General features: G+C 28.9%; 1 protein-coding gene across 3 annotated transcripts in view; it reads left to right on the top strand.

Moving 5' to 3' along the window:
- The window catches only part of LOC145248793 (uncharacterized), a 79,203-nt gene that overhangs the window by 50,092 nt on the left and 8,578 nt on the right, over nt 1-20,533 (top strand). For all 3 annotated transcript variants that reach the window (XM_080110447.1, XM_080110449.1, XM_080110448.1), the window contains 2 exons: nt 5,710-5,796; nt 13,721-13,738. In XM_080110447.1, coding sequence (XP_079966573.1) covers nt 5,710-5,796; nt 13,721-13,738 — 105 coding nt within the window. The remainder of the gene's footprint in view (nt 1-5,709; nt 5,797-13,720; nt 13,739-20,533) is intronic.

The following is a 20,533-nucleotide window of genomic DNA, read 5'->3' on the forward strand; positions in this document are numbered from 1 at the left end:
TCTTCTTCTTCTTCTTCTTCTTCTTCTTCTTCTTCTTCTTCTTCTTCTTCTTGTAGACCCCCCCGCATATCGACAGCAGACGGAGCAGACTTTCTGTCTTTTAGAGAATTACTACTTACAGTTACCGTGCTGAAATAATATCATTATTATTGTGAAAGCCATTCTTAACATGGGAAAGGGAGAGTGTTTGTAACTATTGTGTACTTCTACCTAACAATTAATTAATAACAAGTGAAACATGCATGGTCCCCCGTGAGTGCGCAATGAACGAGGCATAAAAAAAAATGACTAAGTTCAGCATTTGTCCCCTGCCCCCATTTAGCCTCCAAAGTCCCCAGGGGACGTCAAATCCTGGTGAAAATGAACAAACGGTGCAGTTTTAGGCCTTAGCATATGTAAATTTGAGTTCTACAACATGCAAAAAAAAGAAAAAAAATGACTAAGTCCATCATTTGCATTAAAAGTCCTCAAGGCCTTAACATATTTAAATTTGAGTTTAGCACCATGCAAAACTGCTAAATAGACATACACAGAAAATTTTGGATAAATATGGTAAAATAGTCCCCAAAAATGGAGTGTTTTTATTAGCCCTAAAAGCGGCCCTGTGGCACACCCAAGAGTTATCGCGAAGTATAGACAAACCAAATTATATAGAAACCAGTTAGCTACAACTTTTCAGAAAGTTTGATAAAAATCCAAAGCATCAATTTTTTTTCAATAAGCACAAACGTGTTAATTTTAGCCATTTTAACCTGAAACGCACCCCTAGAAGGGGAGCAACTAGAGTTTTCCCGGAAAATCCATTCTGCTACTTTTTACTCATATCATGTTTAATGTTTGCGCAAAATTTCAAAAAATTCCAGACGTAGTTATTGAGAAAAGTGCGGACAGACAAACGGGCGAACGGACAAGGGTGTATTTACAGGTCCACCCTCCAATTGTCGGGGGACCAATAAAATAAAATATTGTGAAACTTGAATTTAACGTGAAAATACTATTTAAAAATAGCACGTCAACTTAAATGCACAAGTGAAAATGTATTATTTGTTACTAAAGTTATGGTTTTCAATAGTAAAAAAAACCCCCAAAAATGAATTAAAACAAAGCATCGTAATTTGTAACAATTAAAAAAGAAAAATTAATTTTTCAGGAACATTACGAAAAAGCCCTTAAAGTCCGATAAGTTTGATATAACATGAAGAAAAATTAATTTCTCGAACTATCAATATTATCATTGAATCAAGCATTGTTTATTTAATATATTTTCACACAAAAAATTATAATTGCAAAAAATGTTTCTACTTTTTTTTTTAGATTACATGTTTTACATCATTTTTATATGTAAGATTCTAATATTTTCTTTGCTTGAATGAAACTTTCAGAGTAATATAATTTTTCTATAATCTTGAAAAGTAAAAATAAAACTTTAACTTAAAAGCAGGAAGAATAGAAAAATAATTAAATTAAAAAGGTAAAAATTATATTAATTTCACGATAAGAATATGTGGATGCACGACTGGAGGAAAAAAGAAAACCAGCATCTCCTTCCTCCTTTTAACTACCTGACGTCATTTTCAAACAATCTTTGGACTTTCTTACATTCCGGGCTTCTGTATAATCCACATTTGGGAGATTTTTCGTTGGTTGTTATTTTGCAAAGCCAGAATCTCCCGCTTTGTGGGGCTAATTAGGCTATTTTTGTACAAACAAGGTGTTTTTTTTTTTAATTTAATTCAACATCTTAGGACTTTACTAATTATCTTTGCAATAGACCGAGAAAACTAATATTTATCTTTCAAAGGATTTTTACAATGGATTCATGTAAATTCAAAATTTAGCTGAATTTGTCAGCTTCCGAATGCTGCTGTGAAAACATGTTTCGTTATAACTTTTTTTTTATGTGCACAAATATTTTTTTCCTTTTGAAAATTAACTTTAGGGCTTAATCTTTCAAAAATACAATAAAAAAATAGTCGAAAACCTACAAAACATTATGATAAACTGACTTTCAAAATTATGTCCCTTTATTTTTCTCTGCCATTTTTGCCCATACAATATTAGTTAAGTTTTAAGCCTTCACATTAATCAGGTATCATAAAGGTATCATAAAGTATTAAAATGGACTATAAATACTATAAAATACTAAAAAGTACAAAAAGATTATTATAAAATACTAGTAGGCACAAAATCTACTTTTAACTTACCAAAAGTACGATTATGAACTAAAAGGTATCATAACGTTGTAACTGTCCTATAAATACTATAAAATAATAAAATCTACAAAAAGATTATTATAAAATAATAATAGGCACTAAATCGTCTTTTAAATTCTCAACCGTACTATTATGAACTAAAAGTATCAAATTATATAAAAATGTCTGATAAATACTGTAAAAACCGAAAAAGTACTAAAAGATAAAATACTAATAGGCATTAAATCTACTTACAAAATACGAAAGGTACCATTGTGAACTAAAAGATATCACAGAGTATAAATGCCCTACAAATTCTATAAAATACTAAAAAGTACTAAAACATTATTATTATAAAATACTAAAAGGAACTAAATCTACTTTTAAACTAGAAAAGGTACTAATATGAAATAAAAAGTATCATAAAGTACTACATGTCCTATAAATAATAAAATACTAAAAGTATTAATAGGCATTAATTCTACTGATAACTTACGAAGGGTAATATTTTAACTAAAAGATATCAATCATAAAGAGTAAATGTCCTTAAAATAACAAAATGTACTAAAAGATTATTATGAAATATTAATAGGCACTAAATCTACTCATAAATTTCCAAAAGTGCTATTTCGAAATAAAAGTATTATAAAGTACAAAATGATTTATAAATTTACTTTTAAACTACCAAAGGTACTATTATAGACTAAAAGGTATATAACGTACCAAATGTTATATAAAAGAAAATTATAAATTACTAACAGGCACTTAATCTACTTATAAATAATCAATGGTACTATTTGGAATTAAAAGGTATCATGAATACTGAATGTCATATAAATACTATAAAATACTAATTTATTTATATTTAAAATACTAAAAAATACAAAAAACTATTACAAAATACTAATAAATACTAAATCTATTTTTAAACTACCAAAGCTACTATAATGAACTTAAAAGTATCTTAAAGTACTTAATTTCCTATAAATAATATAAAATACTAAAAAGTTTATTTAAAAATACTAATAGGCACTAAATCTATTTATAATCTACCAAAAGTACTATTATAAACTTAAAGGTATCATAAAGTACTAAATATCTTCTAAATACTATAAAATACTAAATACTAAAAGTTTATTAAAATAACTTTACTTTAAAACTACGAAAAGTACTAGTATGGACTAAAAGGTATCAAAAATTACTAAATACCATATAAATACTATCAAATACAAGAAAGAACTTAAAGATTATTATAAAATACTAATAGGCACTAAATCTGTTTATAAACAACCAAAGGTACTATTATAAACTAAAAGGTGTAATAAATATTAAATGTTCTTTAAAAGCTAAAAAAAAGTATTAAACGATTGTTAAAAATACTAATAGGAACCAAATCTACTTTTAAACTAATGGCACGAATATGAACTAATAGGTATCATAAAGTACTAAATATCCTACAAATATTATAAAATACTTTATTATCTACTTTCAAACTACCAAATGTACTATCATAAACTTACATGTATCATAATGTCCCAAATATCCTATACATACTACAAAACATTAAAATGTACTAAAAGATTATTTAAATAAATACTAATAGCAATTTAATCTACTTATAAACTACAAAATATATTATTATGAACTAAATGGTATCATAAAGTCCTTAATATCCTATAAATACTATAAATACTTATAAACTACAAAATGTATTATTATGAACTAAATTGTATCATAAAGCCCTTAATATCCTATAAATACTATAAAATACTTATAAACTACAAAATGTATTATTATGAACTAAATGATATCATAAAGTCCTTAATATCCTATAAATACTATAAAATACTAAAAAGTACTAAAAGATAATTATGTAATACTAACAGGAAAGAGTTGAGAGTCAGACAGAGTAGACCGAGTCGGTGGCCATGGGGAGAAAGACTGTCCACGGTAATGGTTCACAGTAAGGGAAGGTGTCGAATGTAAGAGTCTGGGACTAGATTTGCGACTTTCCACTGGGGCAAACATCTGGAATGAAGTTGTTGTAAGTACCACCGAGACTTTGAGTTGTACGAATCTTTAATTGCAGCTTTTCTGAGGACCCATCAAATAAAGACCAAGAATGATCTAGGTATGTTTCTCCATTAGTCGATGTAAAACCGCAGGGAGTTATTTGCTATTGTAAATGCTGCATTTCTGTTGTTAAACTGCATCTGTTAATATATCACCAATGTTGTAAGTGTTGCACACGCATCAATACAATGAACAATAGAAAAACCAGATTAGAAGATCACAATGTTAGACGGTCATAAACGAACACATATATACACGTCATATAGATGACCGTGACACGTATATACAAACATATATACACTCTGTGTACACACATTTATTAGAACATTTTATAGCACTAGACGATACACAGATACGGACACGTATATTTATCTATATATCTATAAAAGTGAAAATGTCTCTGTGTGTGTCCGTGTGTGTACATTTCTCTACCAAACTACTTTGTCAATTTTCAGTCTACAGACTCGAGAGTTGACATAAGGGGTATTGAGATTTGGGAAAATCTTTTTAAGAGGCTTTCGGTCAGAAATTTGGCTGTAAATGGGTCAAAGTTCAATGATTTGACCCTTGAAAACTCTACCAAACTCCTCTGCCAATTTTAGGTCTAAACACTTGAAATTTTAGATGTAAATTACTTGTACTTGGCTCAAACTTTTTAATTTGATTTGAGCCCAAAACAATAAATGTTTAGGAGTCAAAATTAGGGTCAAAGTTTTAAAAAATGTGACCTCTGTGATCTCTACCAAATTACTCAACCAATTTTTCGTCTAAACATTTAAAATTTTACATAAAGTGTATTCAGACATAGGGCAAGCTTTTTAATCGGTTTTTGGCTGAAAATCTGGTTGACAAGTAGTCAAAGTTCAAAAGATTTTAACTTTGCGGTCTCTAGCAAACTATTCAGCCAATTTTGAAAATTTACATAAAGGGTATTCAGACATGCAGGAAGCTTTTTAATCAGTGTTTGGGCGCAAATTTGATTTTCAAGAGGTCAAAGTTGAAAGAGTTGACTTTTGCAGACTCTACCAAACTCCTCCGCCAATTTTGGATCTAAACACTTGAAATTTTAGATGTAGGTTACTTGGACATGAGTAAAAAATATTAATATATATACATATGCACATAAAGTTATGAACGGTACGTAGGGCCCAAGCAAAGATGGCCTGAACGTTATGTTACGAGCCACGTTACAACAATTTCTTTTCTTTTTTTTAAATTATATGCCTTAACCTTAACCACAACATCGCCAACTATGTCACAACAATTTCATTTCTTTTTTATTTTGAAATTTTATACCTGGGTATAACTCTAACCACAAGATCTCCACCTATGTCACACCTATGTCACAACAATGTCACACCTATGTCACAAGAATGTCATGCCATCATTTGTGTAGTATCACACCTTTTTGTTTGAATAAACAACTGTTTCTTCTTTTTTTCAGTTGAGTATTATGCGATAGGAGGATTCCAAGTGGTCATTGGCCTCATGTGTGTTGGCACCGCCGTGATTACTTATCTCTTCAAAATTGGTAAGAATTGGCTCTGACTCTGAATTTCTTTAAAAATTCTATTTCAAAAGGTTTTATAAATGACTGAAAGTAACGTTTATATTCTTTTCTCTTGCACAAAAATGTTTACTATCTTATAGTATTTATAGGACTTTTAATACTTTATTATACCTTTTAGGTTGGTTGGTTGTTTTTGTTTTACGGCATATCAACCTTTTTCAGGTTATTTAATGCCGAATCTAGTTATTTTGAGGAACGATTTGTAATGGAGTATATTTGTTTTTTTAAGTCGGATTCTATTTCACCCATAGTTGGGACCCTAACAGGTACTACCACTCCGGGTCAGAGTGGACCTGGAGCAATGGCAATTAAAGGGTGGCTCCACACTCCCCAAGGCCCGCAAGGTGGGGCCTCACCATCGGATATAGTTTTAGGTCATATCCAGGACCATGATACCTTTTAGTTCATGGTAATGCCTTTTGTACTTTATAAGTAGACTAGTGGGGGTGTTCGGTGTTGCCTGGGTTTTTCGGTGGTGTAGTAAGGATCCATAAGGGGAGGGCGTCAAGACAACTATAGCAGGGGTGTCTGGGTGTGTGTAAGTGGTGTAGTAAGGACCCCCCCCAAAAAAAAAAAATAGCCAGGGGGGATCAAAACAACAGTAGGCAGAGGTGTTAAAAAAACGTGGTAGCAGACTGGCGGAGAAAAATAGGTTTAAAAAAACGTGACGTCTTTATATTTTATCTATCGGGGGTACCCGGCGTTGCCTAGGTGTTTAGAGGTGTGTGTTGGGGGAGGGGTAAATCAAAACGCAATGGAACATAAAGAATAAGCGTGTTTAAATATTATATATAAAAAATCAATGTTAAAACTTCTTTAAAAATCGGAAAAACAGCAAAAAAAACCCCCAAAAAACTAACGTAATGCAAACGAACGATGTTAAAATTTCTTAAAATTGGAAAAACAAAAACAAAAAAACGCGAACGTGGCGGGGGAAAAAACTAAAAAAAAAATGAATGTGATGCAAAACGAACGATGTTAAAACTTCTTAATCAAAAAACAAAAAAATAGCGAAGGCGAAAAATGGCATAAATAACCCTTTTTCAGTAATAAAAGTTTAAAAATCGAAAAATAAATTATCTGATACCTGAGATCGAACCTGCAATCTAAAGATAACAAAGCTGCCACTTTTAAAATTGTGTCATGACCGCATCTAGGTCGCTTTTTATAATATTTAAACTAATTCAAAAACCAGCGTCTTTTGCGCATGCGTATTTGCCTAGATTGTAATGAAGGAACGCTAACCCTCCCTGTAGAAAAGTGCCCCGTTGAGGGTAAAGGAATAGATGTTTTTAGCCAATTTTTCGATATTTGTCGTCCGAAGGTTCGAGCTTCAAAATGATATATATCTGGTGAAAATCCGTCGCCTCTGTCGAAAGTCTTTGCGAAACACACACACACACACACACACACACACATACACACACACACACACACAAAACACACACACACAAAACACACACATTTTGCCTTTAATATATATGGATAGATTTAGTGCCTTTTAGTATTTTATACTACCTTTTTGGACTTTTTAGTTTTTTATAGTATTTATCATACGTTTTAATTCATAATAGTGCGTTTAGCACTTCTAGTACTAAAAGATTTAGTACTTTACTAGACTACCCGTGACCCGTTGGGTCAGTATGTTATATTAGCTATGGAATTAGTGTATGAGCGTGACACTTGTGATGTAAAGAAAATAGTTTTTTGTGACATAATGGAAACATTTCTATGAAAGTATACTTAAATGACAAAACTATGAGTCGTCCTGCTTATAATTTTTGAAAAAAACAAACAAACTTACAGCCATTGAATTATAAGTGGTTTGCCATACTTATAGGTAAATGTGCACTGAACAGATACCATAATACTTAAAGTTAAATTTTTATATATCTTTTAATTTAAACGCAAAAAAACAAACAATTGGGACACTGAAAACATACATAATAAAACAATACGTTTTATTGTCGCATTGATTATTCATTTGTAACGAAAATTAAAAAAAACATTTTTGGGGTAATCTATTTATGTTGGTAGTGTAGAAGAAAATGTATGAATCTTTTTAAAGAAAGGTGTATTAAAAATGGAAAATAAATTATAAAAAAATGAAGGCGGTGGATAAATCGCCGTTGCAAAATGCTCTTATGGTTGTCAACCGAGTAAAGTAAATTTATTTGTAAGAAAATTGCGTTGAAATAAATTAAACGTAATACGGAAATGAACAATCTAAAAAAATGCAGTAAGTATTAACGATTGTTTATTTGCATAATTTAAACGCAAAAAAAAAACAATTGGGACGCTGAAAACGTACACAGTAAAACAATAATTCTATTGTCGCGTTGATTATTTGTTTATGTACGCATGCGCAACCGGAAGTTATAAACCAAATGTTGGGGTACAACGCCCGTTACAAGGTTATTTGAGTTTTATAATTATATAGATTGTACCTATGATATCTTTTGATACTATATAGTACTTTGTAGTATCTTTTAGTTCTTTATAGCATTTATAGTAGCTTTAGTAAAATATATCTTATCTATGTTATAGCCTCATGCAGCCTTCATTTTCGTTTTTGATTTTTATTTGTTTGCATATTTAAGGTAGACAATTCCTATTATATAATTCAATTGAAAAAGTAAGTTTGTGGTGAATGAATCTTGATTCCTACGAACGCTAAAAAAGAAATGGCATAATTGCCATACTCTCTCCTTCTCTGCTTTGTTTGAATTAACTTTCTTCTTCACTCCTCAAGGAAGTTTTCACAGAAACGTGTGAACTAAAAAATATTTTCAACCAATGAAAATCATCCTAAATCCCGAAAGTAACACATATATGTGAATATAGTAAGCCAACCCCAATTTAGAAACTCCCATGAAATAAACAGCACATTTTCCTCTTTAAAATATTAAGAAGTAACAATTACATAATTAATAATATAAAATATAATATAAATATAAAAAATATACAAATATAAATAATATAGAATGAATATTATAATATATTATATAATATAACATATTTTATATTATACAAAATATTTTTATAATATACAGGGTTTGCCAAAAGAAGCTAACGGATTTAAAATTTGATTAACTTCCTCAATATTTAAGTTATGCTTACCAATTTTCATATGTAGGTAGATGAGCTTCTCCGTGATTTTTTGAGATATACTACGATATCATAGTCTACTTATTCTAATTTTATTTCCGCAACTTAATCTAGGGTATGTTTTTCACAAGGTCTAATGTCCACCATTTTCATTTTCACACTCTTGTGCTCTCTGCAGGGCATTGTCCAGCAGATCACTTAATGTTTCAAGGCTTATGGTCCTAATTTCCTCCTCTATATTATTTTTAAGGGCATTTATTGTGGCTGGTTTGTTTGCGTATACCCGTTCTTTGAAGTAACCTCAAAGGAAGAAATCTGCACATGTGAGATCTGGCGAGCGGGGTGGCCAATTTATCTCACAGCCACTAGAAATTATTCGGTTGCTGAATATGTCCTGGAGTAGATTTAATGTTTTTCGTGCCGTATGCACCGTTGCACCGTCCTGCTGGAATTGATCGAGAGACCCCAATTTTACTTGATCTCCTTCTTACTGATGTGGATGGATCCTCGGCCACACTTTCTGCTAATCTCTGACGATTCTCATCACTTCTTGCCGTACAGGGTCTACCAGATTACGAGAGGTCACATACAGACCCTTGCTCATGAAATCGAGCCACCATAGCTTTTATTGCATTGGGAGAAGGGGAATTTCTTGTGTTGATTTCGTCGAAATTCTCTGAGTTTCTGATATTGACTCATTCAACCGAAAATACGACTCTACAATTAATATTGGCTCGTCGGGAGTGTAACGACTCATGACGACCTTGGAAGGGTTAATCTAGATGATTTGAAAAAATAAAAAAATATATATAAAAAATTAAGAAAATTATTATTATTTTTTTAATCATCAGCTTCTATTGGGAGACCCTGTATAATAATATAAAACTTTTACTATTAAAATACATTACATGATAATTAGAAAATAAATTGATTCTTTTTAAGCGTTCCTGGAGAGTTCTATAATCGAACAGAAAAGTGTTGGGGTTTTTTGCAAGGGCCCCAGAAAGTACCAAGTTGTACTGTTCCATTTTAGAAATTCTAGAATGTTCCATTTTCAATGACTGTAAATAGGCGCTAATAGTGTCATAACTTCAGTTATGAAATCAGCTCTCAGAATGAACGCTATTTTAGGGCAATCTTTCAACTATTTATGATTCTGGCTTATTTTTCCTGGGATAAATCTAGCCATAAAGAATTTCTGAAACACGCCAATTGCAAACGCCCTCACAAAGAACTGGGCTCTTGGTAAATATTGATTTTCTGATCTTATGTTTTGACTAAAGTAATATTATTATTTCTCAAACATGATTGTTACTTACACTGAGTAAAAGCTAGATTAACCTAAAGCCGGATTTATCTCCCTTGTTTTTACTGTTTACCTGTTCAATAAATTCTTTTATTTTTCTCCTTAACTTCTTTTAATTTTTTTTTCCAATATATATTGTCTAGACACGTTCTTGCACGTGACAATACTAACCCAACTTTCCTTGTTTTATTTTATTGCAGACTATTATTCTCATCTTACTTAGATGTTGCTTCACGACGTTTCGGCCAACTATTTCTCTGGCCTTCGTCAGGTGATAAGATGAGGATAATAGTTCGCAATAAAATAAATTAATAAATAATACTCATCTCAATAATGAATTCCAATTAAATAATATATATTTTTTAATTGAATAATATATATATTTCAATTAAATAATATATATATATATTTCTATTAAATAATATATATATTTCAATTAAATAATATATATATATTTCAATTAAATAATATATATATATTTCAATTAAATAATATATATATTTCAATTAAATAATATATATATATTTCAATTAAATAATATATATATTTCAATTAAATAATATATATATATTTCAATTAAATAATATATATATATTTCAATTAAATAATATATATATTTCAATTAAATAATATATATATTTCAATTAAATAATATATATATATTTCAATTAAATAATATATATATATTTCAATTAAATAATACATATATTTCAATTAAGTAATATATATATATTTCAATTAAATAATATATATATTTCAATTAAATAATATATATATTTCAATTAAATATATATATATTTCAATTAAATAATATATATATTTCAATTAAGTAATATATATATATTTCAATTAAATAATATATATATTTCAATTAAATAATATATATATTTCAATTAAATAATATATATATTTCAATTAAATAATATATATATATTTCAATTAAATAATATATATATTTCAATTAAATAATATATATATTTCAATTAAATAATATATATATATTTCAATTAAATAATATATATATTTCAATTAAATAATATATATATATTTCAATTAAATAATATATATATTTCAATTAAATAATATATATATATTTCAATTAAATAATATATATATTTCAATTAAATAATATATATATATTTCAATTAAATAATATATATATTTCAATTAAATAATATATATATATTTCAATTAAATAATATATATATTTCAATTAAATAATATATATATTTCAATTAAATAATATATATATATTTCAATTAAATAATATATATATTTCAATTAAATAATATATATATATTTCAATTAAATAATATATATATTTCAATTAAATAATATATATATATTTCAATTAAATAATATATATATTTCAATTAAATAATATATATATTTCAATTAAATAATATATATATATTTCAATTAAATAATATATATATTTCAATTAAATAATATATATATTTCAATTAAATAATATATATATTTCAATTAAATAATATATATATATTTCAATTAAATAATATATATATATATTTCAATTAAATAATATATATATTTCAATTAAATAATATATATATTTCAATTAAATAATATATATATATTTCAATTAAATAATATATATATTTCAATTAAATAATATATATATTTCAATTAAATAATATATATATTTCAATTAAATAATATATATATATTTCAATTAAATAATATATATATATTTCAATTAAATAATATATATATATTTCAATTAAATAATATATATATTTCAATTAAATAATATATATATTTCAATTAAATAATATATATATTTCAATTAAATAATATATATATATTTCAATTAAATAATATATATATTTCAATTAAATAATATATATATTTCAATTAAATAATATATATATTTCAATTAAATAATATATATATTTCAATTAAATAATATATATATATTTCAATTAAATAATATATATATATTTCAATTAAATAATATATATATTTCAATTAAATAATATATATATTTCAATTAAATAATATATATATTTCAATTAAATAATATATATATTTCAATTAAATAATATATATATATTTCAATTAAATAATATATATATTTCAATTAAATAATATATATATTTCAATTAAATAATATATATATTTCAATTAAATAATATATATATTTCAATTAAATAATATATATATTTCAATTAAATAATATATATATTTCAATTAAATAATATATATATTTCAATTAAATAATATATATATTTCAATTAAATAATATATATATTTCAATTAAATAATATATATATATTTCAATTAAATAATATATATATATTTCAATTAAATAATATATATATTTCAATTAAATAATATATATATTTCAATTAAATAATATATATATTTCAATTAAATAATATATATATTTCAATTAAATAATATATATATTTCAATTAAATAATATATATATATTTCAATTAAATAATATATATATTTCTATTAAATAATATATATATTTCAATTAAATAATATATATATTTCAATTAAGTAATATATATATATTTCAATTAAATAATATATATATTTCAATTAAATAATATATATATTTCAATTAAATAATATATATATTTCTATTAAATAATATATATATTTCAATTAAATAATATATATATTTCAATTAAGTAATATATATATATTTCAATTAAATAATATATATATTTCAATTAAATAATATATATATTTCAATTAAATAATATATATATTTCTATTAAATAATATATATATTTCAATTAAATAATATATATATTTCAATTAAGTAATATATATATATTTCAATTAAATAATATATATATTTCTATTAAATAATATATATATTTCAATTAAATAATATATATATTTCAATTAAGTAATATATATATATTTCAATTAAATAATATATATATTTCAATTAAATAATATATATATTTCAATTAAATAATATATATATTTCAATTAAATAATATATATATTTCAATTAAATAATATATATATATTTCAATTAAATAATATATATATATTTCAATTAAATAATATATATATTTCAATTAAATAATAATATATACCAACTTTCTTTGTTTGTACAAATGACTGGAAGCCACTTTTATATTGTTATCTCTTGTATAAAATGATTTGTTAAAAAATTTCGTTTTTCTCAGTTTTTGCATTTACGAAAATCTGTTTATGTTTTAGGTAGCACCTGCTACCTGGTGACCTTTCTATTATCTCAATATTTCATTTATTTCCGCCCATAACACAACTTTTGTGTGGGAGACACTACTATCACGATTTTTTATTTCCATTTTCCGACTCTTTACACAGTTGGTGTTTTACTAGGGATGACCTTGAAACGGTTTCAAGGTCATCAAACATAACAAGTGATAATGTAAATATTGAGATTTGCTGTTTATCATGAAAAATGCCGAAATAAAATTTGTATTATTTTATTTTCAGGTACAATAAAATATGCAAGTAAGTATTTTCATTTCTTTTTGTAATGTGTTTTCGTTATTTTAATCCGATAATCCAATTTTAAAGTTTTTTGTGTGTCTCTTTGGGTTTTTCTTATTTTAATTTGATAATCTAATTTCAAGTTCTATTATGTCTCTTTGGGTTTTCATTATTTTAATCCAATAATCCAATTTAAAGTTGTTTTTTTGTTTTGTGTGTGTGTGTGTGTGTGTGTGTGTGTGTGTGTGTGTATGTGTGTGTGTGTGTTGTGTGTGGGTTGGTGTGTGTGTAGGTTTACTTTATTTTAATCCAATAACCCAATTTCAAGTTTTTGTGTTTTTGTGTTTTCCTTATTTTAGTTCAATAATTCAATTTCAAATTGTTTTTTTTGTTGTGTGTGTGTGTGTGTGTTTGTGTGTGTGTGTGTGTCTATAGGTTTTCCTTATTTTAATCCAATAATCCAATTTCAAGTTCGATTTTGGGTTTTACTTATTTTAATGCAATGACCCAATTTCAGTCTTTCTTGTGTCCTTTTAAGCTGTCCTTATTTTAATCCAATAATCCCATAATTGACTACACTGGCTGTGATCTTTACACTCATTGTGCTATCAAAAGATTGTTGTCAGCTCTGCAATGATGGAATTCTCCCTCTAATAGCAGTAATACCAAAAATGTGGATGGTTCTACACAAAGCCTTCACCACTATAAACAAATCATCTGTGTGGATTTCCGAGTAACTTAGTTGTTGTGGCGAAATCTCATATGTCGAAATCGACGGGAGAGTTCATATATATATATATATATATATATATATATATATATATATATATATATATATATATATATATAAATAATGATTTTTGTAATGGCATGAGAAAGGAACTTGTATTTCGATGTACAGCAGTTCTTCAAAGAAAGTCAGTAAAATGTTACATAAAAAGGGGGACATTCGAAAGAAACAGGGAAAAATAAAATCGTCTGCAAAGAGATGCTGGACTCAAAGAGTAAATTAAAGATTGCTTCTTACAATGTAATTTTATTATTGGTATTCAGACATATTTATAGCAATATATGATCATTGTTATGAGGGTGCGAGAAAAGACCGCTTTGTAATTTCGATGTATAGCAGCTCTTCACTGAAGAAAGTCAGTAAAACAGTAACACATACAAAAAAGTTTATTGGAAACAGAATTTAGTCGTCTTACTGATATATATATATATATATATATATATATATATATATATATTTTAATAAACTCAAATATATATATATATATATATATATATATATATATATATATATATATATATATATTAATAAACTCAAATTTTAGGAATGTGAACATCTTGGGCCACAATCAGATTCCACTATAACTTTTCAAAAAAAAAAAAAAAATAATGGAGAGTGATTCAGGCTGCGGTTGGAAGACGGATTTAATGCTCTTACTGATGACGAAAAACAAAAGACTCAAATTCCAAGGGATTTCCTATTTTGGATTTTCATTTTCTTTCCAAAAGTTTTTTACCACTTATCAAGGCTCAAGGGTCACTTGAGGATAACGATTAATCAATATTAGGTAGTAGTTTAGTAATCGTTAATGGTGTAAGTTGAATAGAATTTCATTATTTAAGAATACGGTTTAATAAGAATTTGTTTACATTGGACTTTAAGGCTACGATATTGTAGTCGGCCAGGAAGCAGCCCAGCGGAACAGTGTTCTACAGATGGGAAGTTCTAGGAAAGAAGCTTTATTCATGGAATCTGCATTTAGATTTATGCACAGACAGACAGCGAGGGAAATTGTTGATAGTGGTTGTAGTTAGTTGAGTGTTTTTTGTGAAAGTCTGACAAGAGGATACTATAGATTGGAGATCAGATAAGCACTTGCCATGAAAATAATGATAAAGCAGAGACAAACTCGCAATGCCTCTTCTGTGGAAAGCTAATAAATAAACAGTTCTTAGGATGTTTCAAGTGGTTTTACATTTCCCAATGTGGATTAGCCGACTTTCGAAATAACAGTTTGGCCTAACCAGGCAGAACCCACAAATGAAACTGATACAGTATTTCAGCCAAGAGCCCCAAGGAATCTGATCTACCCAGAGAGGTACATCGGCCTAACTTCTTGGCAGCTCTGAATAAAATAAACTGTCTAAAACGTTCAGCTCTAACTCCCATTTTTAGTTCTCCTCCTCCCCCTCCAGAAAGCTGGTTATGACCGCCCACCTTCCCATCTCCTGATGTGGCAATATATTTGTTTTATAATGAGGGCATGATTATAAAATATTGGAAGATTCTACTTATAGACAGGGGTGTTAGGAACTGAACAATCAAATGGTGCCGCGCCCTGCTAGCAAACAATCAGAAACCGGAATCACTCCACAAATATACAGAATGTCTTAAGAATTCTCACACAGTTGTTTGTCTTCATATGAGAACGAACTCCACTCAAGACTTCTTCGGATTAGCTAATTCTTCATCTTCGTGTTAGCTTTTACAATCCAAAGCTTCTCTGGATTGATACTGCCACTTGGTTTGGAGCAAGTTTTCTCTTCTATTCTGAAACTAAAGTATCTTACAACTCAAAACTTGGAATCTTTTTAACCCTGACTTATTCTGGTCTTATGTTATTTGTGACAATTCAACCACCCAGAGATCAGGAAACAACATCCAGATGGTGCCTATTCATTTTAGAGTTGAGTAAGTCAGAATGGAGGAGTTGGATAAGTTAGCACGGAATATATCAGCTCCAATGGGAAGTCGAGAATAGAGTTTATATAAAATGGACTTGGTATTTAGCAGTCTTGCAAAGAGAGACAATTGGAAGAAATAGATCAGAAGAGTGACAGACCTATTTGTCTCTATTAAAAAGGTATGTTTTTCCTTTGTCTGGACCAAGCGGACAAATATGGTTATTCATTGTTGTCTTGTGTTAACGATGACAATTCGACCACCCAGAGGTTGATCAAAAAACAACATTCAGATGGTACCTATTCATAAAGGTTTATCTTGAGCCTGTTCATGAAAATTACTTTCCCAAGCAAGTTGGTCCGAGCATGACTTCCTCGTTCAATAAAGTACTCATATTTTTAAACAAATAAAATATATCTTCAATTCTAGTCAGAGATGCAAATAACCTTTGGGAAATATATTTTTCCACAAAGGCCGATTCCAGCATACTCTCCCCATTCAAGGTAATACTTTTATTTATAAACAAAGAAAATATCTCTTGGGTGGTCTGACTTCGACTAGAGATATATTCAGTTCTTTGTGCAACTCACTCTCTTCCGATTCATATACACCAGCAAAACATGTAGCAAGCTACAGAGTGATTTTGTAGAATAGTCACTATTTCCTTAGCAATTTCTGACGAGAGTTCTTTGACAATGTAAACATATATACTTCATTATTTTACATGTAGCAAATATAATTTTCCACAAAACGTGCACAACCTTAAGTCTGTTTGGCACCACTGTTTACTTTGGCTGGCCGTACGTTGCTTCGACTTTGTGCTGAGTTCTTTCCTCACAATGGCTTGATCTATGACTTCACCGTCTGGGAGTCAGGGTAAATCTGAAATTAACTGCCCCTTTAATTCGACAGGCAATAAACAAATAAAGACAAGCCAGTGGTCATTTTCTTATAAATTAAAAAATAATTATTCATGAAAGTTACAAGACTCTGATCATTCATAAGTTGTGACTAAATACAAATGCTTTGGGGGTTGGCAGCTTCCATTAGTAAAGTTATGGCAAATAACCCTAAGTCCAGGGAGTTGTCTTTACACAGTGTAGATTCATGGGCTTAGAATAGGGTGAGACTTAAGTCAGGGGTTTCTCTGTGACTGGTATGAAAATCCTAGGCGGCTAGCAGAATGTGTCTTAAGTCAGGGGTTCCTCTCTGACTGGTGTGAAAGCCTCAGGCAGTTGTCAAAGTTCTCGAGGCTATTTTTGCCCTTCATTATATTGAGAATCAAGTGAGCTTAACTCCACCTCCAATTCCCAGAATTCCATTTCACAATTCTATAAAACCAATCATAGGCAGTTTTTGTAAATTCTCAAGCTCTAGAAATTTTTTCTTCTTTTCTATCTTAATCTGCATCTCTGACTGCCACTTCTGACAGAGGGTTCATTGCTTTCACTTCATTGGGACTCTACCTTTCACCATCACTCATGTGGGAGGGCCCATCCATCATTTGCATAACCAAGGGGGTTTTTCCAAGTGCCATTCCGTATGAGTAAAAAATAAATAATTTGGTTCTCTTTTGGGGGTTGATCAAGTTCCCCCGGACAATAATTAATAGACACTTAACTTTGAATCCACCATCTTGCTTTTCCTTATCCAAAGAAACTCATAACCTCTGACCTATATTTCGGGTGACCCAATAATAATTTTTGACTACCCAGAATTTGATTAACTGCCTTTTCTTTACAGAGGTGGCCTATTCAGATAAACGTATCAAATCACAAAAAGGCGACATTTCTGACATTTTATTTTTTTTAGATATCTTTGTATTGGAACATCACGTTTTCAGCTAGTGTTCTTTTTTTAATGGCCATTTATCTCAACAGAAATTACCATGAAAGAAAACAGATTTCTTCTTTATCAATATCCACAAATAAATGTGTGTATTAAACTGATACCATTTCCTTACATTATCATCAATATCACCCCCACCATTGCCACCACCATCATCAACATCATCATCGTCATCATCAACGGTTAATATACTGCCTTCTGATATCTTCAAATTATTTACTATCTTATGCAACTTGAATTTATGATTGACTAAAACCAGTTTGTGGACTTTTTTTGTTTTCCAGGACAACTGTTGAATTTAGACAACTTGAGCATTCAGCATCATTTGTATCTGTCACCATGTCTTGAAATGTTTCCTTTAAATATGTTCCAGCTCCCCTAAGGACGGTCAGCGAATCTGACACATAACACACCCACGACTACTAGACGAGTCATGGGCTGTTAAGTAAATAAGCATTATGGGATCTGAGGACAATAGTCCGTTAAATAATCTGTTAAATAACATGTCACCTCATAACCATTGTTTCAGCAGAACAGATGTCAAATAACTTATATGAAGCCACTACTCTGCTTGAACAGTATATTTTCCCATAAGAAAACAATGCTTTATAAACACACGAAATTCATATTTTTCCACTACAATAGTAGCTCCACTTAAATAATTAATTTGTAAACTAATAATCAAATTAGGCTCAAATTTTGATACATCATAAATGAAGGTTAGTACTTTATAAAATCATATAGATTTTTTTATCTGTGATAACATCTATACGGCAAGCCCGGGATTTATTGAGTAATGTGTTAGGTGTTGGAGTCAGAATTTTTTAAATCATTGGAGTCAGAGTTGGATGTTGTATCTTGCAACTCCATAATCCTGGTTTAAACCCACGAAACCACTACTGTGCTTGAACAGTATACTTTCCACTCAGAAAGCAATGTTTTATAAACAATGTTTTAACCCTACTAAATCAACCCAAAGCAAGAGCAAGTCTTTTAAATACAAGCAAAAAAGGTTTCTTGTGAAATTATTCTTTTTTCTTATCAAACTAAAAACTGAAATAGAAAATGTTCTTTAAATGATTTCACTGCAGAAAATGAAAAGATAATTTATATTATTCAGGTTAGACGGAGCACTAGTCTTATCTTAGTGTTATATGGAGCACTGCCGGGGCAACGCCAAGTAACCTGAACGATTATTATGATCGTTGTTGATGTTTGGAAAATAGAATGTAAGAAAATATGTATCGAGACGAAGTAGGTTCTCTCTCCTCTGATCTTGATCACGTTGTACAATGGGGAAAGGAGTGGCTGGTTACTTTTAATGCATCTAAAACCAAGCTTCTATCTTTACATCATCAACGTTCTGATCCCCATCTGGCATCAACTAAAATGAATGGCTCTTGTCTTGGGGAGGCCTCAAGTTTTGACAGGCTTCTGGGCTTGACCTTTACTCCTGATCTTAAATGGAATACGTACATCAAATCTGTTGCCAAGGCCGCTGGAAAAATGGTCGGATCCTTCTATCGATCCAGTAGATATCTCACTGCTGATGTAATTCTCTATCTATATAAGAGCCAGATACGTCCAACGATGGAATAATGTTGCCACATATGGGCAGGAGCTGCTAGAAAAGACTTGTCCTGCCTTGATAGGGTTCAAAATAGACTCCATGGCCTGGTGGGAGATGTCCTTTTCTCTTCGCTGCAACCTCTATCTCACAGAAGACATCAATAATTCCCCCCACTCTTTATCTGTGCCTAAACCTAAACATAGATTCCATTATCAAAGCTTCTTTCTTAGAACTGCACGCCTGTGGAATATAGTTGTCTTCAAGTCCAACGTGAACAAGTTTCTGATGAGCCGTTCCACTTAAGTTAACAAATTTACCGAACTTCCATTACTATCGATTACTATATTGTCCTTTTGACTACTCTACACTCTTTAACCCTTATCCTTGAGTGGGCTATCGGCCTTGATAAGTGGCGACGCCTATGTAAAAAAAACAGTAGGTATTTTACAAAGAAAATTATTTACAGTAGAAATGTAACACAGGAATGTTAACTAAATGACTACAAAGAAAGTTTTGTTAACTTATATGGAACGGCTCTTCAAAAACTTGTTTACGTTAGACTTGATGACAATCATATTGTAGTCAGCTGGAAAGCAGAAAAACGGAAGACAATTCCATAGGCGTGCAGTTCTAAGAAAGAAGCTTTGCTCATGGAATATACGTTTATGTTTAGGCACAGATAAAGTGTGGGGAAATTAGTGGCAGT

The sequence above is a fragment of the Euprymna scolopes genome, chromosome 27 (assembly GCF_053919585.1).
Source record: "Euprymna scolopes isolate OS-2025 chromosome 27, ASM5391958v1, whole genome shotgun sequence".
Lineage (NCBI taxonomy): Eukaryota > Metazoa > Mollusca > Cephalopoda > Sepiida > Sepiolidae > Euprymna > Euprymna scolopes.